Source organism: Lycorma delicatula, chromosome 4 (assembly GCF_047948215.1).
Source record: "Lycorma delicatula isolate Av1 chromosome 4, ASM4794821v1, whole genome shotgun sequence".
NCBI lineage: Eukaryota > Metazoa > Arthropoda > Insecta > Hemiptera > Fulgoridae > Lycorma > Lycorma delicatula.
This window is the reverse complement of record NC_134458.1, coordinates 42,576,321-42,601,718: the sequence shown is the minus strand read 5'-3', so window position 1 is coordinate 42,601,718 and position 25,398 is coordinate 42,576,321. Positions and strand designations below refer to the sequence as shown.

The 25,398-nt window shown below is 28.1% G+C and overlaps 1 protein-coding gene across 1 annotated transcript in view; it reads right to left on the bottom strand.

Moving 5' to 3' along the window:
* Positions 1–25,398, bottom strand: part of LOC142323323 (calcium/calmodulin-dependent protein kinase kinase 1) — an 881,066-nt gene that overhangs the window by 737,843 nt on the left and 117,825 nt on the right. Inside the window, exon 2 of the mRNA XM_075362807.1 lies at positions 24,590–24,662. Coding sequence (XP_075218922.1) covers positions 24,590–24,605 — 16 coding nt within the window. The 5' untranslated portion in view covers positions 24,606–24,662. The remainder of the gene's footprint in view (positions 1–24,589; positions 24,663–25,398) is intronic.

Below are 25,398 nucleotides of genomic sequence, written 5' to 3'. Positions count from 1 at the left end.
GAGCTGTTATTAATTTTGCCCTTCTTAGAAAGGTTAGGAAAGCTCTAAAGTATACGATGATAAAAAGGAAATAGATTAGATAATTATTTAACCGATAATGCAGTGATACCAGGCAATAAATTTTTACTTATTTTCGGAGATAGGAAACTCATTTGTTTAGTTTCTTATACCGTATTGTATGGAATGTCATTTTTAATTATTCAACCATATTTTTATTTTAAGTAGGTCAAATAGTGAATTTTTATATAAATTTGAAATCATCTTTAAATTACTGGCATAGATTAAAGGTTTATGTAAATATTAGTGTTCAACAGTACAGTTAGGAATAACATAAATATTATAAATTCGGTCACTAATTCATAGAGTTGTACTGTAACGAAAATAACATAATTATAGTTGTGTTGTATTTTTGAGTGTTGTCACGGCGTGATGTAAGGGTGACGATGGCCATGATGCAAAGTTGTCCACGACCTTGCCCTACATAAGTCGTCTTTCTATACGTTTAGTAAACTCGTTCCTAATTGTTGTTCTTTTTTTCAACTATTTTGTTTTGTTTGTTTCCTTTCTAACTGATTTAAAAGATAATTTAAATTATATTAATGATTCTTTCACAATTTAATATTTTATTCCATCAATTATTTTATTTTTAAAATTGTATTATTAAATTATTTATTTTTTAATATTTTCCAATATTTATGTTAATCTTAGTTTCATTTTTTATTAATCTTTCCTTTATTTGGATAACTACTGTTATGTATAAATGGAAGGCAAACAATTATTTTTGCAATTTTTCCGTGTTAGTGGGGAAAATTATTTAAAAAAAGAAAATAAAAAATTAATTTGTAACGATAAACCGAATCGAATATGTTTAAATATAATTTTTTTTTAAATTACCTCTTATTTTTAGTTGCTATCTTAATTTTCTTGAATCAAAGATGAAGTCATTGAAGATGACAGATAAAGCGTCTAAGGTCTTGTAATACGAGCTTCTAAATAAAGAGGCTTTTAATGATCGATTTAATACGTTTCGCTAATAAGGAATTAATTTGAAATTTGATTGATAAGTTTATTAAATTTGAAATATATGTTTATCAGTTAAGTTAGAGTAATATTTTTATACAACTTTTTATGTTACTAGATTAAAACACTTTTATATACTTAAACGTCGATGTACACTTTTTATAGCTAATATAAACAGTCTTTTCTTTAATGTGCTCCGCACTAAACTATTGTTGTTTTTTTTCCCACATATTCGCTGTGTTTGGAACCTACGATCACCCAAACACATTATTAGCACTTTTTTCCTGGGACACTGCGAGTTAAGAGTAAAGCAGAACAATTTTAGTAATTATACCGTAACAACCTTAACTTCACAATAAAACATAAAACAGTAAATTAACAAAATGCACAAACTTTCATTAGCCATTTTATAATTAGATCTTCCAAAAGCAGACTGCCGTACAGAGAAAAATAACACGTAGAGTAATTTTAAAAACTGTGCTACACACTTACCTCACACATTTAACATATTCTACACACTTAACTAACATAAAAAATACTTCGAATAACGAAAGATTATTACGCAGGCAGCCAAAATACTACCATATCCTATAAACTTTGTTGAAATTCATTATTTTTTACGCAACCGATGCCGCCATTAAAATTCACACATACAGGAGTCCAATAACTGTAACTCACCGGATTTTTCTACTTGTGAACTCACAAATCAGTCGATTTCGAAATCGAGAGTTCTAAGGTTCAAATCCTACTTAAGGCAGTTACTTTTATACGGATTTGAATACTAGATCGTGAATAGCGTTTGTTTTTGGTGGTTGGATTTCAGTTAACCACACATCTCAGAAATGGTCGACTTGGAACTGTACAAGACTACACTTCATTTACATTCATACACATCATTCTCATTCATCCTCTGAAGTAATACTTTACGGTAGTTCCGAAGGCTAAACAGAAAAAAACGTCCAGTTATTATCTTGTTATACCTCACTCTTTACGGTTTCTCTTTTTGGCCGAAAACCATGACAAGGACTCAGTCTTTTGAGTATGAACACCCGACTTTGCTCACAAATAAACAATATCACATCACTATCTTGTATGTAGTTAACTACCGGCTTACACAGGTAACAGTTTTATAAAATGATTTATCTACGAAATTATGTAATCATTTAATATGATAATTTAATCGATATTACATCATTTTACATAAAATCGCAAGAAATTACAAAACAAAAAAGGTGCGAGCTCCTTAACACAAAAAAGACCCTCTAAACGCTTAAAATGCATAACCCTAACAAAACAAATAAAATAATCTGCTACTCCATTTGCAACACAGATACAGGTACAGGTTAGGTATTATTTAATAAAATTTCGAATCTAAATTTCTCAAAACTGTTAGTACATGTTTATGGTATTTGAATGTTTAATAAAATTTACCTTTAGGCAGGTTCCTCACACCAGTACTGTTACATTGTTCTTTAATTCTTATTAGAAGTTTGATTTAATGAAAGCTACCATTTCCCTTTAGATAGTTTATCGTTTTTACCTCCTTTATTTCTATTTTCTACTAATCCTTCTATCATTGTTTTCATCAATCCTTTTCCTCTGATGACATATATATATATATATAGTTAGCTGAGTTCTTATTCTGAAGTTTTCTGATTAAGCATACATTTTCATTCACTTTCCTTAGTTCTTCATTTACCACACTGTCTATTCATTTAACTTTATTGATTATTCTGCATTTCCTAATTTCAAATGTCACCAGCCAAATTTTTTGTCTCTTTTCTTTAGTGTCCATATTTAACATCCGTACATACCCAAAAATCACTTCTCAAAATTAACTCCACCTTAATACATAATAAAAATTTTCTTTTTATTAAATGATTTTTCAAAAGTTATTCCAATTAATCATTTTTTTCTTGTAATTTTCTATTAACATACACCTTAACTACCTATATCGTTTAATTATTCGATTATTAATTCTTGTGCGGTCATTCATTAGCTTATTGTTTCCTACTCTCATTAAATTTGTATATTTAAAATTATTTTTTCCATAATGTCTTCTAATTTTGATTCACATCATCGTTTGTTATTATAACAAGATTTATTGCTTTGTTAATTATAACATTAATTATATTATAATTAACAAGATGTTAACGTAACATCAAGTCCTTTCTATAACGATTTGTTTAATGTAGAGGGTACCTAACGAGTACACTTCAACACATCTACATTCGTATTATAGGTAGTACAAAGACGTAGAGTACCCAGAATAAATAGCATGTTATCTGAAAAAGTTCTTTTTACAATTTGATATTTTTCATAAAATTCCTATTTCATTAATCTAAGAATTGTATAAAACATTTCTCTTAGCTATTGTTAGTCTATTTTCTTTACCTTATTAATAGATTTTCTATCTTTTACCAAAATATACGAGTATGTTTAATACCATGTTTATGTATTTGTAGAATTACAACGAAAAAAATTAAAAAACTGTTTAATTTTTTTATATAATTGCATTTTAGTTGTATGGAATTTGGGATAATCCGAATTAAAAAACCAGTTACTATATACATAAAAATATTCATGTTTTAGAAGATTAATTATAGAATTAATTAACATACCTGATTATTTAAAACAACTTTTCTATTTAAAAGTAGACAAGATTTGTTTATATAACGTATACTTTTCTTTATTATCTTTTTTCTGTTTTTCTTATTAATTGTCAAGCGTATTTTATTTTTATTATCTTTTTTTTGATTGAAGCGTAAAAATTAAATACATAATAAATTGACACAGCCGACATAAATACATATATATATATATATATTCATTAGCGTTCGTTGGGAATAAATAGCTAAAAAATAAAAAAACGGTTCTACTACAGCAGGTCATAGAATTTCTCGAGGTCTGCTGGTCCGTTGTCGGGAGGGGGACAAGGCCGACTTACGCGACAGTTTGCTCCAAAGGTTACTTCCCATTATCCGTATGATAATAATAATAATACTACTAATAATAATAATGATGATTATTCATTTTCATCAATTTGCCGGATAATATGCTACGTGATGTTAAAATAAAAAATAGAAAGATATATATATATATATATACGTCTGTTCATCTTCGTTTACATACATATTTCCAGTAACGTGTTAAACGATGAACAAGAGAAATGATATTTCCTTACTAGGATTTATATTATTAAATGAGATAAAACAAAACATAATTACTACAATTATTATAATTAAGGATAATTATCGATAAAATGGAGGAAATGTTTACTCTTACTTCAAAAAAAACCATTTTAGATTAACCACGAAGTGTTACATATCAACGTTAAATAAAAGTAAAATTGGAATGAGTTTAGTCCTTAAATTAAAAATGTACTGTGATATCACGACTATTTGAAAAGGCTTATTTGAACAATTTTTTTTTAATTCGAAACAAAATTAATCCTGGTCCCTCCTAAAAAGAAATTCATATTAACTCAAACACAATCGTTCTCTTTTTTTTATTTATTTAGGAGTCGTTTGATCTGTTGATGCTAATCTCCATTCTTTTCTGTTATGTGCTAATTGTTTAACCTAAACATATCGACAGTAACTTATATACTCAAATATCTGTTTTATATGTATTTCAACCTCTGCCTTCCTTTTTTAGTTTTGATCTCTGTACATTATTTTATTTCAGTTTAGCAGATTACAAGAATTTTCGTAAAAAAATATTTTTGAATAAATCTTTCCTAATCCCGGTTATTATCCTATTTTCCTCACCTTTCCTATAAAAAAACCTAGAACTCCTATCCAAAATCACCTTAATTTTGTACTTTATCTCCCTTTTACTAAAATGTTTCTATTAAAATCCTAGAATTAACCGCTGGAATGTATAAAATTCTCATTGGCTTTAGCGACGGGCGAAATTATAACAATTTTCATCGAAAATTTACGAAGATCTTCGTCTGTCCTAACGCAGTATATACTGATTGTTTATAGATTAGCGCATAATAATTTTACTAGAGTTTGGTCAGTGTAATTTGGCTTTCTACAGAGAATCATTTTCTCTATTTGTAGTAAACTTTCTTGCTTTTATTTTAGTTTTTATTTTTTTATTTTGTACGTATTGGCCGGTAAGCCAATTAAGTCTGCTAATAGAAAAACAGATAAAATCAAAGATCAAATCAAATCCATAATCTGTGTTAAATCACTATATATAAATAATGGATAAATCCTCACTACTTGAAAGAATTTCATAAATATTTTAACGATTTTACCGTATCGGGTTGTTCCCTACAAGTAAATATGATTATTTCGTGAACCGCGTAATCAGATAAAAATCCTGATTTATGGATTAAAATTATTTCCATTTTATTCAAGATATAAAGATCATGAAAAAATATAACGTGCACGATCAAAAAGAGTTATCCAGCTGAGGCAAAGTTAATAAATCTGTCTACTCGGTGAAAAAATGTTATGTGGGCAAAATAGGAATATTAAAACACTTGGTAACAATTAGAATTATCTGGAAGAAAGTTCGATATCATAATAAATTTATTACAACTTTTTAGAAGTTCTAAATATATCTTCAGTAATTACCGTATTAGATGGGTCAAAGCTTAGAGCTAATAATAATATTAATAATTAAAGAGTCCCCTTCGATTAGCCTTATAGGTTTGCCCCGGGATGACTGTCTCTTTAAATCGGCTCAGATAAGAAATCCTCTTCATTTTTTTAACCTGGTCGGAAATGTGTCTTAACTTGTCTCTGACACTATCAGTGAGCTTCAAGCTGTTACGTTATTTTTTAGTAGTATTTTATTAGTCGTTCCATCGTCAATTCCCGATTGCGAGATGAGATGGTTATATTTTTTGTATGCCATGGCTAACTGAAGTGTAAGGATTGGAAACAGTGGGATGAACGTGAGGAAGCAGCATCGTTAATTTAACAAACGGAGAACAAAGGTGAATGATAAAGGATGATCTGGGGCTCATCTGTCATTACCGAAGAATTGAAAACTGTTGATACAAACATTAGAGAAAACGGAAGACTCACGATCGATGACCTCTATGAGATCTTTCCTTCTTTTTTTGTACACTAATTATCTGATTACAGAAGGATCGTTTCGGCTTCTTAACGTCAGTTGCTCAAAAGATAGTAGAATCGTAAACTTTTCGATGAAAGGTATTGTACCATCCTTCGAACAGTCTGAATCAACACTCATCTTTTAAAACGAATTCATCGCTACACTTTCAGAACTCGTAAGTTACTTTATGATTGATTTAATCTGTTTAGAAAAAAAAACATCAACTCAGAAGGGAAATGCAAATCTTAAAAAATTTATTTGCAAAAGCTTTAATGCGCGGTACTAGATCATCCTCCTTACACTCCGGATCTAGCGGCATTCGATTTTCATAATTTCCTGAAATTAGATTTGTCTGCATTGGTAGAAAACCAACGCAAACCAGTGACGACGTCCCCCAAACTGTCACAGTCTGGCTTAAAGAAGAGACGGGTACAGTTCATCAACGAAGGTATCTTCTTCCGATATAAAAAAATACTTGGATGTTTAAAAATAATTTGTCATATTTTTTTCAGTAAAAATAAGAATTTATAGTTACAATAAATTATCCAACACGATTCTTACTTAAAAAAATTATCTTCATAAATGATTTTAATGTTTGAATGTTAAAAAGAGTTATCAGTTACAATCTGTTAATTAATTATTTTAAACAAACAAGCCGTATTTCAAATGTTTGACGTATGTAGTATCTTATAAAGTAATTACATGCTATATTTTAAAACGCAATTTTATTATTTTGGTTTTAATTAAAAAAAGTTGTTTTTAACACCTGTTAATGAGATATGATAGCTGTTGTTAATAATTGGTTGGAAGAATAATTACTAATAAATTTTATCGTCGTAATAAATTTCCAGGGTTAAAAATTTGATCAGTTCGACAAATCCAATTAATAAACTAATAACTTTTATTAGAAAAAATTTATGTATACATAATAATAAAAGCTGATAACATCGTGATTTTCTTTTAAATTGTTATGCAACATCTCTGAAACAATACGAAATATCACAGTAGTAATCCAGAACATTATATCTGCAGTCTTTTGAAGGGAAAAAGGAAAGTAAACATTTCTGTGATAATTAGTTTCACTGCAACAAAGGTTAAAATGTCTTAACTGTTTCTATAAAAATGATTTTTTATAATGAAATAATTTTTTTTAAATCTCTTTTTTTCTCTTCTGAATCCAAACCTATTTTAAAATAGAGATTAATAAAAATAAAAATCTAATATCCGATTTCAACACTTTGAAAGGTTCTACTGAACGCAACAGACCAGATGATCGAAATTTTTGTTATATAGTAGTATACAGTAAGAGAATCTCTGACACATCTACGTGATCGAAGAGGAAGAAGATTGGTGGAGCAATAGATAAATTGGGATATTTTTGCATAGTTATTTATTCAAAGAAATTTTACAAATAACAGTCTTAAATGAAATTTGCAATATTTTCGAAGATGCAATGCAAAAAATAAAAAAAAAAATTTTTTTCATAAAAAAATTAAAATATTATTTCTACCAATGATTTTTAACATTCCAAACATTATTAAGTATACCGCTTTGTTAAGAAAATAAAAGTTAATTCTTTTATTTATTTGAAAATCGTGCTGTTATTATTTACAGTAAATTCTAAATAAGATGACGAACATTTTTTCTGGTAAGTATATCATCGGTAGTAAATTAACCATTACCTAGTAAGCTAGAATTTGTTTAATTAAATCACGAACTGCTTTATTATAGTATCAACAATAATAAGCCTGTTAGATTATGAAGCGCTTACGATGTTAAATATATATATATATATATATATCAATTCTTCCTTTTTCCCCATACCACTCTGTAGCTATAATATTTCTCAACCTCATACTCACTAATTACAATCACATTTCCTCTTATCATTGACTCTACCTCTCTGAACAATAATCCGTATTATCTTTTTGTGAGGAAGCACGTGAATTATATCTACTGTAAAAGTTTAAAAATGTTGCCCACTTTTATGTATTATAAAGCCTTTAGTACGTTAGTACAAGTGAAAATTTAGATTTCAATCAAATTTCCGACCATTATACCAAAAAACTTGGATATAATATTAATTACAAAGCAATAAACTATAAAATAATTCGGGAGAAACTGTCCACAGAGAATTAAACTACGTATTTTAATAAATTTAATAGTTTAAACAGCTATTAACATCACAATTAGGTCAATTTACGTATTTCACGTTAACAGTCCATAAAAAATAAATCATTCATTGGGTGGAAATTTACCTAACTTTAAATATGAATAAGACCTTTGTAAATGGTTTTCGAATAGACGTAACATTGCTATCGCGTGGATAAATTTCCATTAATGACAACATTTTTGATGTTCATCGGGTGAAATTTCTAGATGTCTTGTTAAATGATAAATTGTTGCATGAAGGAATGATCAAACTGATTTCTTTAGCAACAAAATAAAATCTTTGCCTCCGTATAATTATGCCTCCGTATATCCCGGCCTGAAATATATTATCTCTAAATATCGCTTCAATAAGTCAGAGCGAATTTTTAGAATACAAAATGGATTTTCAGGACATTTTGAGTAGCGAATAGTAAATATGATTAATGTTGGCCGATATTTATTAAATTAATCATCTAAATTTTTGATTCTTTTTTTATTTAATAATGTAGTAATCTCCTGAAATATATGCTAATTTATTTCTAAAAATAGCAATATATAACTTTACCGAATTAGACACCAGAAATTTTGTGCGTAATCACAATAGGTAACTTCAGTTTATGATTGAAGCGCTGAGCCTGCTGCAGCGATAAAATATGTGTGAGTCTGGATAGACAAGAGTCGAGGGTTTGGGAGGCACGAAGAGGAAACTTTACAAAAATCAAAAAAGGACTGCCACAGCGCTTTCTAGGCTGACTTCAAACGTAGCGGGATTTCGTTCATAAAAAATAAAACTGCGGGAATCGACAGTGGAGTCGATTATACTAAATGCGACGCCGGTATGGCATCGTGCGTTGGAGTACAATAGGTGTAGCAGTAAGCTCAATCGGGTACAAAGGCGTATAGCCCTTAGAACTGCATCAGCCTATAGGACCGTTTCTACGAGCCATTTTTGGTGGTTGCTGCGGTGCCACTGACGGACCTCAGGGTCAACGAACTACTGGAAAGTTGGTGAGGTGACTCAAAAATGAGATCTGGAAAAGACTGCTCCCAAAAGTCAAAACTGATTGTATCTCTCCAATATTAAGACGGTGGACCCACGAGCTTATACCAGACATCGTAATCGGGACAAAACCTTCAGGAAATGCGATAAGAACTCGTGGAAAATTAATACATTTTTATTTCTCCTTTAATATTATCCAAGTCTTTTATTCATACGTTTAGATTTTAAAAGGACATTTTAATTTGTCCATTTAAATTGAAATTTAATACTTACTATAAAAATTCATAATTTAAATTCAAAAGTCTAATTAAAACTGTAAGGAATATAACTGGAGAGGTAATATTATATTGGTTTTATGTAAAATTACAATCTCAAATAAATTTTGTATATATATATATATCTGACAACTGAACCATAGCTTCATAAAATGAGATCACAAAAATAATAATACAATATCTTTTTAAGTGTCTCTTTTAATTATGATAGGGAAACAAAAGTGAAGTATGGATGATGTCGAGGGGCAGGGAGGGAAGTACTGGAAGTAACCTACATTCTATTGTTAGGCAAACTTGTTTAGATCCATCTATATTCATCTTCGAACGTAGGATACGCCCGTACAATTTACTATGTTAAAAAAAAATGTTAGATAACTGAAAAAAGAACCTTTTATTTAATAAAAAATTAAATATATGTAATTTTATATATTACATTTTATAAATGTTTTCATTTTAGTGTTGTATTTCATCCTTCCTTACACACTCTTTACAAATATATCTCAACTCCCACATTTATAAAACTGTATTTATAAATACTGTAACTAATATACATATAAAAAGGTGATTGTATTCTCACGCAATAGGTATAAATTTACGGGTCATACGTAAATTTTCGTTATCATATTGAGTTCTCTTTCACTCAATGGTTTTCTTTCTCTCTTAGTCTTTCGGTTTATTTATTTCTTTACCTCACTCAGTATAATCACGACTATCGTGTGGGCATTCGTTAATCTTATTACTTTTTTCTTGTCGTACTACTACAGTAAATATAAGTATTGTCAACAATATATTTACGTACATACGCACAGATTAACCTACTACGCTATCGTTAAACTTCATGTAAAGTTATTTTTATTTTTTAACAAAACAACACGGACAGTCTTAAGATCTTTATTCTCTGCTGCCTTAAATGTACTAATGCTTCAAAACACAGAATTATAAATACATACGCATAAACGTAACTCGTCGATTAAAAAATGTAATTTCACCATTAGAATCATCAATACTTTCTGCGTAAAATATTTTTCTAAAATATTTTACTGAATTGGTAATTTATTCTTAAAAAATGTTTTCAAAATTTCAAAGATCAGTATGTTTCTATTTTTCTGCTCCCCCACCTCCTAAATCACATTCTAAGAGTTTTATTGTTAACTTTTTTATGTTTACTATGTTAAATGGAAGACATAAAAAAAATAATAAATTTCTAAAAAATGTACAACCGACAAAAAGTTACGTAAAGTTTTTTTTGGCGGTGGGAGGAATGAATTATGATAAAGTGTTATTGTAATATTATTACTAAAAGTTTATTATTCAAACTTTTTATACTCTTAAAAATTTACATTAATACAAAAAATTTAGAAAAATTAAAAAATCAATATTTCTAAACTTTGATCAATATTGCCATCCTCAATATTGCTACAAAGTATTTTTTGTGGTCACTTACACTACTACTACTACTATGCCTAGGAAGACATTAAAAGATTAGGTTAAAAATATCCAATAAATAGAATTATAGTTTTTTTTTTCTACTTTGAGGTAAGGGGAGCAATTTAGGGGCAAATTAAAAAAAAAAAATGGTAAGATAAACATGAAAGAATGTACTGAGATTAATATAAAGTTGGGTTATGTTTGCAAAATTTTGCGAAGATTTACTTTCCAAACCTGCCATCCCTGGAGATTTTGGCCCCAAAATCACATAAATTGCTGCATATACAAGAGTTTCTTTAAAAAATCGGTTTATCCAATCAAAAGTTATTAAGCTTCAAACACGTCAATGCACGTACATACGTACGTACTATATTACTCTACTTTTTATTTTTATTTTTGGGGTCCCTGGGTCAAGAAACGTTGAGAAATCAAAAAAAGATATCCATACCCCATTTTTTTGTTACCATACTTTCCTTCTTGCACCATAGCTCCAAAGATATTATAAGTAAAAATAAGTGAAAATATTTACAATTTGATATAATCCAACAATACCATATTTATCACAGGCTTACCATATTTTTCTGCAGGCTTTCAATGTACCGCTAATGAAAATAAGAACTAATGAGACCTCTATATTCATTCCACGAATTGCATGGATCACATTTACATACTAGCTCTGTGACCATCACATGGTTTTCTTTTTTAATCATATTGTTCAGCTTGATTATAAATTAATATTCTTTACTATCGCGTCTTTATTATCAGAAATACAACAAAAATTCCACGCAAAAAGTGATTAAAATATGTAATTTTTATTTATAATTGAAATATAAAAACCTTACATTTTTAATTTTATTTTATTAAAAAAGAAAATTATACTTCGATTACAATCGAATTTTTTTTGTCGATCAATCCAATAAATCACGACAATATTTAATACATAGAAAGAGGAAATCATTATTAAAACAGATAGAAAAATAAGAAGACGTTAGAAAACTTGGATATATTCTAAAATTACTAGGAAACGTATCATAAAATTAGTTTATTAGAAACAACAGTTTTAAAGCATGTCCTTAACTAACAGGAATTAGATAGTTGGAAAACATACTTTATCAATGACAATATAGAAACTTCATAGCAGATTAACGTTAGGGGACGATAGGGGACCAATATTTATTAAAAACTGTGTTGTAAAAATTTTCTGTTAACTGATAATAATCGCTTATCCCCTCCTTTAAATTTTGTTTAATGTCTGTTTGATGGGTTTAAGGTACATATCTATCTATTTTTCTTGTGATAAAATTTTATGTTAGCCAATCCTACGTAAGAGGCATGAAGTAAATTATGGTGTGTAAACTGAAATGTGTGTTTCAGTTATTTAGATTTACTTTTTATTAAACTTTCGATTAGGACTGCCTAAAATGACGACAGTTTTTTTTTCTAACTTTAATTCGTTTAACTGTATTAAAAATACTCGTTCTGTAGTATTTTTTTTTAATAATATTTTTTTTTATTTTATTCATTTGTCATTGTTTTGATATACTATACTTACTTCATATGCAAAAATACTTACGTTTTTTACTTATCTGCTTTTTTATTTATTATCTCCTCATCACGTACTGATAAAGATAATTTAACAATCAATACGGCTACAGTTTTAAATTTTAAGTAAAATTTTTGTTAACTCTTTTTTGAACCGTTAATTTATACTATACTTTTTTAATTCTTTTTTTTTTCAAAAAAGCCTACGATATATCAGCTTTGGTTCAAACCGAAATTCTGAATGCTGTAGTACAGGAAGCTTCTTCCAATACATATTTTGGTAGTGGAAGAAATATTCTTAAATATATCTGCTTATTGTTTATGGCAGTATAAGGACAAATAATATATTTTTTTTTTTTTTTTAATTTAGACTGAAATACAAGATAAGAAGGCAATCTGTACAACAAATATTAGATAGTGATATGAAAAGATTGATGAAGAAAAAGAACCTTTGATTCAGAAGGAAGCGAGACAAGATTGTACTCTAATACCATTCCTTTACAACGTGTATATGGAAGAAGAATTGAATGAGTAATTTGTGAGTTAAGCAAACTATAAAAGGAGAAAAAAATAAACATTTTATGACCGATAACATTATATTTTTGGCTAAAACCAAAGATGAGTTAGAAGAAATTCTGATTGGCGTAGGTTTGTAGCTAGGACAGAAATTCAGTTAAAAATAATAATAAGAAGAACGAGGTATGTAAGAGGATAATGAGGAATTACGATATTCAGAAAGGAAAGAATAATATACAAAAAGTAGCTGAAATTTATTATTATATTTTTTTTTTTAAGTTAAAAAAATTGCAGTGTATAGAAGAAACAATTGTATTCTAAACAATACAATAAGACTGACTTTGGAAAAAAATATTTTTAGAAATCGGCTTATAAATTAAAAAGATATTCTTGAAAACATTTAAAATTTTCGGAAATTTACTTGAATTTCTTTTATAAGTATATCCAAGAAAGGGCCTATATTTGTAGAACTGATTTAGAAAGCCTTAATTTTAGCTGATTAAAAATCGCAAATCTAAGATCAAACTAGCAAGTTTTGAAGCATTATTTTTCATATTAATTTAAATAGATTTTTCAAATCTCAAATTATAAATTTTGATGTTTCCATTCTTTTACATTTTGATATATGTTATTAAAGCGATATCTTTGCAACTGTAACCCGTAGAGTTATGAGTATTGACTTCGTTTTGAATTGATTTTTGTAAGTTAAATATTAAATTGAAGTTACGATAAGCAGATTTTATATTACATTTTTAAAAAATGTTATTATTGAAAGGAAAGTAGGTGCAATATTGTGAAATTCTTTCGATAAATAACTGATATATTCTATAGGAATTCGGCATCATATTAGTATTTCACAGTGCATTATATAAAATTCAAAATAAAAAATATTTGTATATAATAAATATTTTGTGAGCTTCACCGAAAATGTAAATCTAAAATTAATTACCAGTTAATTACTTACATGCGAATAAATTACACAGATGATTTAGCCTGTATATTATGTAACAAAAGTCAAAATATTATTCTTATTTATAAGATCAAATAGCCCATTCTGGATTCCGTGCGCACTAATTCTCAAACATACGACATTCATCAGCGTGCATTTTGCTTGTTCAATTATGTACTTTCTGTAGTTTCGTTGCGGGTACTATTCGGTCCTGAGTAGCAAGCATAAATCCTTTAGTTTAACAGAAGACTTCTCCCCGACAAAACCACGTATGTGAAGAACGCTCATCAATATTCCTGTCTCGCATCGCAGCAGGGGACCGTACATGTAATTCCTTATTCATCCAAGTCGTCACACGTCTCTTAACAGTTATGTACTTCACTGGTTCATAATCAACAGTTCGCAGATCAACTATGATATCATCATTATTTTTATAGTTTTACGAAGCTATTTCATAATATTCCTACTATTATTAAGTAAGAATCGAAACTTATTTCATTCAAGTTCATAAAACGTTTTTACCGAAATCTATTAAGCTAATAATTAGAAATGAATTATAATTTCCTACACTTTAAACAGTTTAAGATAAATTAGTAGTATAAAATTATTAGTTTAACGAAAAACAGTAGTGTCTTACAACCTTTGATAATTTGGTTGCATGCAACCGTATTAACGAGTAGTAATGAGTAATTAATTTCAAGTGATTTTAAATGAGTTTATATAAGATAATAAACATTACCACCAAACTGAATTCATTATAAACAAGATGGACTAACCAGAATTAGTACTGTTAAAAAAATTAAAATATTGAAAAAATTTGTAATAGTTCATTTTTAAAATTAAATTGGAATTGTAATATAAATCTTTTTTAATCAGTTTTAAAAGCGTTCTAAAAATCTTTCTATTCTAAATTGCTTAAATAGAATAAATTTGATGGGATTTAACAAGTTAAACCTTATCGACAAGCACAGGAATTACATTCTTATAACCTCATGAAAAATTGTTTCATTTGTTAACCGTTACAAATAAAGTTTACGTTTAAACAAAGTACTTACCAATGTTACATAAATCACTACGTACTTTGATACGTTTACTCTTTATTTGAAAAATTATTTTTTATTTTAGTGTTATTTAATACAATTGTGACTGTAATGTAATATTTACTTGCACCGTACTTATAGAGATTTCTAAGTAAGACGCGCGCTATTTAACTTATCGTAAATCCCAACTTGTGTTAACAGATTTTGGAACACAAAATAAAATGTTTAATTCTATCTTTTTTTAAAATTAAATATTAGTTATTAAAACTAATACTACAATAATTATTTTTACAAAATAAATACGCCGTTGATATAACTGGGTTTACTATTATTAGTAAAATTTTCAACAAAAATAATTTTTTCTTTTATTTTTTTATTTAAGTTTACTAATCGTTGAGAATTCTCTTGCTATTTTATTATGTAACGAAGAAACATACACGTACACCGGAAAAAAAACCAAATTTTTGTTACTAGACTAATCGTTTTCAGTGCTCGGTAAATTGAGAAAGACCATAGGTTTTACTGACTCAATATAACTAAACTGCGTACGTGTGAAATGTGAAACCCCCGATATAACCTCTTGAAGTTCCACGTACGAAAAATCTTGTGACAATAAGCTCAGTCATTTTTAATATAACTATTTGGCCTAATTTTTTTCTGTTTCCGTTCAATACGCTTACCTGAACGTCAGCAAATATTTCACGAGACAATTTCGAGGTAATATTATTGCTTTTCCATCAATTACGAAATATCTTTTCACTAACATCGTACTTATTCTCTGCTTTGCTATCGTTTGTATATTTTGTAATTTATTTTACAAAACTTACTAATTTTAAATTAAATAAACAATTGCATGTCACGTAATAATTGTTGTTAATATTTTAATATAAAAATCTATTTATAAAAAATGGGTAAATGAAAAGAATTTAAAGATTTTTGTTAGTACAAAAGCCACAATAATTTTGGTTCAACTCGCCCGATGGATCTCACATTAATAATTCACAACTATCATAAAAATTCAGTTGTTAAAGATAACATTCAGACAGTTTACTAGTATTCTTAAAGAACATCTAAAGACTTTTAGTTAATTTCATAGTAACCCCGAATTTCAAATTAAGCTATACACGGTGAGCTAAAAGTTTCTCCTGCGTGAGATCTAGATTCAGTAATATATGAAAATTTTAGTTTTTTGCAGTTTGTAGTAATTAGATGATATAATTACTATTCAATTGTTCACTATACTTTATTTCACTATCTATTAAAATAAAGACGTTTAAGTACACAAGATAGTCCACCAAGGATTCTACACGAGATTTCCTTGTAGAATTCTCAATTGCATATGGCAAACATAAAATTTTAAAATATTCAAGACGTCCTTCACTATTATTTAGGCCTAGAACTGGTTGTGTTCTAGAAAATATACAACTTGTTGGTAGTGAAATTACTAAAGATTCTTTAAACGTCAACTAGAAAGGTATTTGTTAGACTGGAATTACGTAGAAAAAGATTAAGAAATATTCTAAAAGAATTGAAGGTTAAGTGTTATTAACCAGAATTACTTTGCGTAATTTGTAAAGATAATTTTAATGGATGGGTGGAATTTTGGGACGAACTTATTACTCTTAAAATACACTGCTATGCTGTAACTTCGTGATACGATCTGATGAATCATCCTTCAAATCGAATTGTCCAGTACATAATCAGAATTGTATTTATTGGGTTGATGAAAATTTTCGCGTAGTTATGGAGGAAAAATTAATATAACTGGAATTCATATTTAGTTTAAGACCACAAGAATATTTGGAGGACCTTACTTCTCCCATGAAAGTATTGCAGGTAATTCATATCTTGAAATTTAGTAAGATGTTGTTCCCGAGATATTAAAAACAAAACCCTGTGTTTGTCATCGCCATCGATAATCAGCAGAAAGATGGAACAACTCCTCATTTTATACCTCAAGTTAGAGCGAATCATGATCAAACTTTTCCCGAATGAATTGGACGGCCACGAACCAATTAAACGATTACTCAATTCACGTGATTTGACAATTATGATTTTTTATTCTTGGAAGATGTGGAAGACGCGGTATTTTATTTAGATCCAAATGGCCTGAACTCCTTAAACTGTCGATTGAAAACTTAGCTGATTTTACAAATCGGGACGAGATTTTTTCTGTAAAAACTTTTTATTTAATGAATAAACGCTGCCATGTGCCGTGAATCCATTTGAAAAAGGAAGATACTTTGAATACATTTTCTGATGTTTATAGTAATAAAATCGTTTTCAGTTAACTATTTTTTATTACTAATTTGCGGAAAATTACTTTTAGATCAGCTGGTAGGTAAAATATTTTTAAAAAATAACAAAACAAAAAATCAAAAATTTAAAAAACATAATTTCAAAAAGAAATTCAATTCAACTCCAAAATAAGCCAAAAAATTTACAAATTATTATATTAATAAAACTAAATTTAAATTCAATAACATAAAAGACATTTATAATATCTCTCGTCAAACAAAGATTTGTGGTAACTCTAGTAATAAGAAGGTAACTAAAGCAAGATTATTGTCCCAAAGAATTAACAAAACAACTATTAGATTTTCACAAAAAAAAATTATTTAAAAAACACAACAGCTGTTTCGGTACTCAGTATCTTCCTCCTGTGTTACGAACAGAATACTAAAGCTAAAAGTATATTACAACAAAAAACGTAAAAAAACCAAAAAAGATAAAATGCATCATAAAAAGCAACAATAGGGAGTGTATACATGAATCAGTGAATTCTATTGGTCAACTCCGAAAAAGGGTCGGTACTTACAACAAAATAAAAGAAGCCCATCTCACATCCATAAGTTTAAAAACGGCAAACTATTCGAGTTTAATTGCTCATTTAAAAGTAAATTAGAATTTTTCAGTTTATTATTTTCCAGTGTTTCGTAACAGGTTCAGTTTCAAACCTTTGTTCTCAACATGAAGTACTCTGAAATTAAAAAAATTTTAATCAATTAGATGAGAGGTATAATTAGAAACCCTCTTATTATTGGAAAAACAAATTCCCTTAAACGTTTTTCAGAAGATATTCCAGTCTGACCAATATAATTTTTTTTTTCTGTTCATGAAGTCCGACAACAAGCAGGCGTACGTTTCGTCTATATTCCGTCAGTTGGCGAAAGATATCAGGGTTCAGGATGGTATCAAAAGATTATTATGGTAAACCAGTTTAATAAATTATACACATAAATATAATACAATATGAATTGGATTCGGGTAGACGATTTAAGGATTCATAAACAAAGATGGCCAAGATATTCAAGAGATGCCTGTATATTTTTCTTACAGAAAAAGAAATAATTAACATACACTTTAAGTTATAAAAAAAAAAACTGAGATCCCAACCAAAAAAAAAAAAAAAATAATAATAATTTGACTGCAGCAGTGTTAATTGAACCTCTTTATCACAAAAACAGAATGGTATAAAAAAAATTATGAATAATACAAACCCCCGAAAAACACTTACACCATGAATGTATCCCTCAAAAAACAATTGTTTTCCCCGAATTTGAAAAAATTGATATACAAAGAAACTGAATACTATTTGCTACTCTCAATATCCTCTAAAATACAATTTTTTGGTTCAAACGCAGAGAAAAAATATTTAAAATTGAATAAATTAAGCAACGGCGGTGTTTCAATTACAAAATTATAAATTGCAAAATGCTTCTTTAAATAGATATTGCTCTAACGATTGAGTTGCTTCCTTGTTTTTTGTGCTTTTTTCTAAGCCAGTTATATTTTAAAACAGCCCCGTCAAGAGTAAATTTTTTAATATTGTTCAAGGTTTTACACGACTTATACATGAAATACTTTTTTCTGCATTTGAAGCAAAGAATTGTGTTTTACGATTCGGAAGGCAAACAATTGTTTTTTGAGGGATACTTTAAGACTGTAAGTGTTTTTCAGGAGTTTGTATTATTCCCCATTTTTTTATATCATTCTGTTTTTGTGATAAGAAATTCACATTTACAATGAAATTGATTTTTTTTTTTTTGTAGTTGAGATGTTTTAATATAAGAAATGTGGATGTTTTGTGAGACTGTGCTCTGACTGAAGTGTTATCACATGTTCCTTTAATTCATCAAGCTAAATGATATGACAGTTTGCCTTATTTATACGTGGAAATTACAGTGATCTATTCCTGAATAGTGTAAATTATGTACTCGTCTGAATAAAATATTTATTTACTTAATTATAACTAAGAACAAAGGAGGCGTTATGTGTATATGCCTATTATCTAGTGTGATAAAAATTTGTTTTAATGAATTGCATTCTGTTATTAATGAAGATTACATATTTTGCATAAAACTGTAATAATTGTAAACAAGTAAATTGTATTAAATCAATACGCAATTAAAAACTAAAATAATTATACATTATACGTAGAACCATCAGAGTGAATTATCTTATTTCATTATAAACAATAATAAAAAATTTTTATTACGTCATAAAAGAGAGATATTACAAGAACAAATAATAAAACATTATTTATTTCCCAATGATTAAGCATTATTTTACAACTGGTTTTATAAAATTATTATGCATATGTAAGAGAATAGAAAATTACACGTTATTTTAAATAAAACTTATAATTGTGTAATAAACTATTAAAAATAAGTTAAAAAATGACAGAATAAGCAAATTAAATTATAAAGTTACACTAAATTAGTCGTTCTCATTAATATGAATGCAATTCATTGTGTCATTAACCCACATAATGAAAGCGGTAACAAAACTTTCGCGTATCCAACCCAGCTCATTGTTATATTTTTTTTATTGTATCATCATAAACCAGGCCATTTACAGAAATGTTTCTTTTAAATTACACTTTCAGTCATGTCATAATATAACGTAAATAAATAAACATACACACATGGTTTCTTAAAATAGTGCCAAGTTTAATTTTACTAGGAGGTATTTTTTTAAATGTTTTTAAATAACGGGATTTTTTTAGGTATAATTAATTATTGTACAAAGTAATTTATTATTTATTCGCTGAAAAAATGTTAAAAACTGAGTGAATTGCCAAAAAAAATAGGAAAATAGAATATTAAATAAGTGAAAATGGATATAAATCCCAGTAATATGATAGTTATTCCCAGTAAAGTGTAGCCATCTCCTCAATTAAACAGTCCAAAAAATTTAACAGTAAAAATTTTCTTGGGAATAAGTGGTAATAATATTTCTTTAAAAAATAATATCAAGGTAATAATAATTTATGAGGAGGGGGAGAAAATAAGCTACTTATCAACCACATAAATGAGTCATCAGGTGCTAAGATTTCTTATTTGAAATTCATTGTATTCAAGAACAGGTCCAGAAGTATTTGAAAACTACGTCATCCAGTCCGTTTAAAGAAGTAAACAAGGAGCAGCAGTGCTGAACGAATCGAACTGAAATCACCGAATACTATTCCTAGTTCTTATCAATAAACCAGTTACGTAAAATAAAAAAGGCCAATATTCTCAGTTGTGGAATAAACAATGATGCTTGCAGTACGGTTTATTAACTTCATCTATGTCATTACTCCATCCATGTCATTAGTCCAGTGAACAATAACTTGAAACACATAAATAAGTACGAAGTAATCCCGCTTACATAACGTATAATGAAAATCTAAGCTGATTTTTCTATAAACTATTATTTAATCCAGTTTAGATAATATTCAGGTAAGAAATATTATAACAAATTGCTGTACAAAACAAAATTTTACCATCCTTCGTCCAAAATCTGCCAAAAAAGGATATTTTCTGATGTTAGAAAAAGTTGAAAAGTTTGGTTGGTAGGTTTTTATCAAATCAAACGCAGGAGCAGTAAGATTTAAAAAAATTTTGTTTATTCATGTTACTATTATATGTTTTTTCTTATATGCCCAGTATAACAAGAATATTATAAAATATTTATGGACAAGAGCGGTATAATACTTGAAATGTTAGACGTTAAAAAACATTTAATAATTAAAAAACTATTATGGAACTTAATAGTTTATGAGTATACACCAAATTACATAAGTACAGGAGTTTAAAAAATATTAACATCTTTTCCTTTATTGAGTTGAGCGGTGCGCATAATGCACTGTATTAAAACATTAAATTCATTTGTTATTTTATGAATAAACGTTTTTCTTTTGGATGCAACATATATAAAGTATTACAGTAAGAAATGCGTTCTCTGGGAATAATCCTACCCTACTAAATGGCATTTGTATACGTGTCTGTGTGTGCGTCCTCCTTAGCTTAGCAGCACTATGTACCGATCACTAGCGGAAAATCCCGATTTGTTAGTGCATGTCTCGTGGTGGTCAGGTGTGTACTTGTATTATTATATATCGATATATCGTATATATACAGTATGTGTATATATATATATATATATATATATATATATATATATATCGAGGTTTTGAGAAGATTTAGTACTTTTTAACCGGATCAGAATTTTTGGGCGAAAATCGCAAAATCTCGAACTGTCGGTCCTAGCGGTCTGAGAAATCTTTTTGATCCCACTAGGCGATACTCGATCCGCTCCCAGTGGTACTCGTCGGATGATAATATTTTCAAGTTGCCTGCCAGGGCAACCCGCCTCGGAGGACCTAGCTGCAAGGCGTGCTTACGGCACGCCTCCGCAGCTAATTTCTACTATGCAAACAATCCCTACAGCAAAACAAGTGTAATTCCACCCGTACAAAGGATATCACTAGTATTTCGGTGGACTTAAATTTTAATGTGCAATAGTATGTACGAGTCAGTGAAGTAAATGAGAAACCGATTCGTATCTTACTTTCCTTACTGAACTACGCACGGGTTAATGCTTAAACTTTATAATAGCTATGCTGTTTTTATAGATTATTTATGGCAAGCTTCAGGTCGCCTACAACTGCTACGAACGTAGCATATAAATAATAACACTGTAAAATGAATTTTTAAAGAGATTGTTGACGGTAGTAATGACGTCAATAAGGTAAGGCCAAATAGCAGTTAACTACAATTATGTTACTACTACAAGCACACAAGTAATGTACACGCTTACACATCTGCATATTAGTATCAGTCAAACGGAACGTAAAGTAACAATGGTAATTACTTGGGAATCCACGTGTTATTTTGACTCCAATACAGTTGAAATAATAAAGATCGGCCAGTTGCGACTGTTACAAACTGCCGGTACAATTCTGAAACCACATGTAAACTAAAACGACGAACATTACAATTGAATGAAGTAACATAAAGTAATATATCTATCATTCATACATTCATTCATTCAGTGGTAATTTTCAATAATCGATATTTTTAGTATGAAATTCCCAACGTTGTGTGGAAGTAAAATATTTTATAAAATTATGGAGTTTAATTTTCGCGTATTACGTCATCCAATGGCCAAACTAAGTTATTTCTACTATACATCTTACGCTGCATAATAAAATTTTACTGAAATAAATACCGATATGAAATCAGCCGCACGTATCATTTACCTCAACTCCTTCATTCCTCCTTGTCGCTATACTATAAACCTCTCTACCACGTACATTATATAAATCTACGCACTACTATAAATTCAGTCATTTCATTAGAATTTCGATTTCACGAACATATTTATACATTTAATTAAGGAACCAAATTAAACAATTTTAAAGCATATATATTATAATGTTATGAAAGGGTGATTCATTAATTATGTTACTAATTTTTTATCCCTCTGCTGATTATTAACGTACACTTGGGAGTAATCTATTACTCTAGTTGTCAAATCCATCTTTCAACTACATGCTTTTTATATAAAAATATGTTTTCTGGTCATACGTTACGGATGATTCATTTTAATAATTTGTGCAACTAAAATAGATCTGTGGATGATAAATTAATGATCAGGAACATATTTTCACATTTTTTAAATAACAACTACACGATCGCGTGAGAGCAAACACACTCACAGACGTTAATCTAAAAAGTAAGCTTAATAAATCGATACACACGTATAGAATACTGTTTTATAGCAAAGGTTAAATAAATTTTAATTAAATATTCGTAACATTATGGAGTACATAAATACAACCAATATGATATTAAAAATAACAGCTTGCAACGATACTGTTAAATTTCCCAAGTGTTTGTAAAGAGCTTACAAATATAATTATTTTTTTTAGAGGCAAGTTGAATTATATTTAATTCTTTTGTGTACTTTTTTAATTGCTTTATTTACTTCTGTATTTTCGCAAAAGAAGAAAACAATTTTTTTTATTGTCTCAAAAAGACACGTTCATAAATGAATATTTAAACCATTAAACTGTTATAGATTACAAATACTTCTAATTATAACCTTGAGCCGAATATCATAAAATATAATTAATGTTTCAAGTGATGATTGTTTGGACTGTTTGAGCGATTTTTTTGTAATAAATTAATACGTTTACTTATTTACAGCCTTCCATATTAAAAATAATAATAATAATAATAATAATAATAATAAAAGTTTTCAAGAGGATATGATACAAAAACAAAAAGTTAGTACAATTTTAATTTATAGAATCCTTATTTTACAGGTACACTTCGACCACTATTATATGCCGATTCGGCAATTCATTTTTTTTTTTGTATTTATAAAGCTAAAATTTTCCAGGGGAGATTTTTTTTTAAAAAAGCTTTCTGTATAATTTTTAATATTATTACAGATGGTATAAATCTTTAATGTACAGATCATCACACTTAATTTCATGATGCATAAATAAATCAAGATATGTACCAATACAAATGTATAGATTTAACGGTTTAACAAAACTGCAACATACCAGCGGAATATAATTTATATTTCAGTTTTTTGTGTTTTTTTTTACCAACCTTTTTTTTATGATTTCTGTTGAATATTTTCTCAGATATCTCAGTTTCTTAAAAACATTTTTTTTTAATAAAGCAATAATTACGAGTAAATTATATTTATTATTTCCCTAAGACAATCACCGTGTTAAAATTGATCTAGTACATTCTTTTTCGTTGTTTTAAATTTCATATATTTTTTCAAGTGTGAGGGACTAAAATCTGTAAAATTATTCATTTGTAAACTTGAAAATGCATGCTGATTTCTCTAATGTGATCAGTGGCACGTTTAATCTAAATTGTTCAATAATATATTTAAATATGGTACCAAAACAATAGTTTCATTGTTGTATTCACACATAATATATTTTTTGTATTCACACGATGTAGTAGTAGCAGCAGCAGCAGCAGCATAATAATTTATAATACTTCAGTAACTGAGGTTTTAATTTCATACAAAAAAAAGAAATAGTTTTTGAAAACCCAGAAACTTTTGCGAAAATATAAAACGTAAACTATAAAAATAAAAGCAGTAAATGAAAAATACTTATTATCAAATAAATCTTTTTTTTTATTTGCGAACCGCTAAATAATGAGAAATTAGAAAAAATCCAGAGGGAAGGGATAATTTTATAATCTCAGGAAATAATACGGAATTAAATTATCTTAAATTACTGTATAAGTTTAAGATGTAACAATACAAAACTATTTCTTGTTTCAATACTAACCTTCGACAGTTGCCATGAAATCTTAGCCAGCCTGTTAACGTAAGGTTACGCCTTTCGCCAATTGAACGAACCCCTATATGTATAAAAAAAAAGAAAAGTTTTTTATATGAGAAAGAATAATTACACATTTATAAATGAATTTAATTTTAACAAAATAAAAATAACAATATTATATTTTGTTGGCCAAAAAATGATGTACATCATATAAATAAGTTATGACAACTAAGGATAAGTTTCTTATCCTTATAAGTTAATAAGTTATCATATAAGTTGGATAACAAGCGTAAAAATGACTGTTTTTTTTTTTTTTTTTATAAATCTTTCCATATAATTTTACGGAAAATTTTATATAATATTAACAGAATATATCATATATTACTTAACGAGTGGTTAAATATTTGGTAACATTGAATTCTCCAAAACAGCGAATATCTTTTTGTAGAATGATATCATTTTTATACTACTTTAATACACATTGTTTCCTGTAAGAACAAAAATACAATAGATTTAACTTAGCTTCAAAAAATATAAACCTATCTTAAGAACCGAGGCAGAACGATATAATTTACGTACATTAAGCAACATAATTCGTTGCGTTAACATAAAACAAAAATAGTCTAAGATGTAATAAAAACTAAACTTATTGAATGCTTTCGGTAAAAGACAAGACAATAAAAATGAGAAAGTAGAAAAAAGATATAGACAGAAATTTGATGAAGATAATAAAGTAGTGGAAAACATCTATGTTGGGCTTATTTCGTTAATGAATCATAGAAAAAACTGGAAGGAAAGAGAGAGAAAGAGAAAGA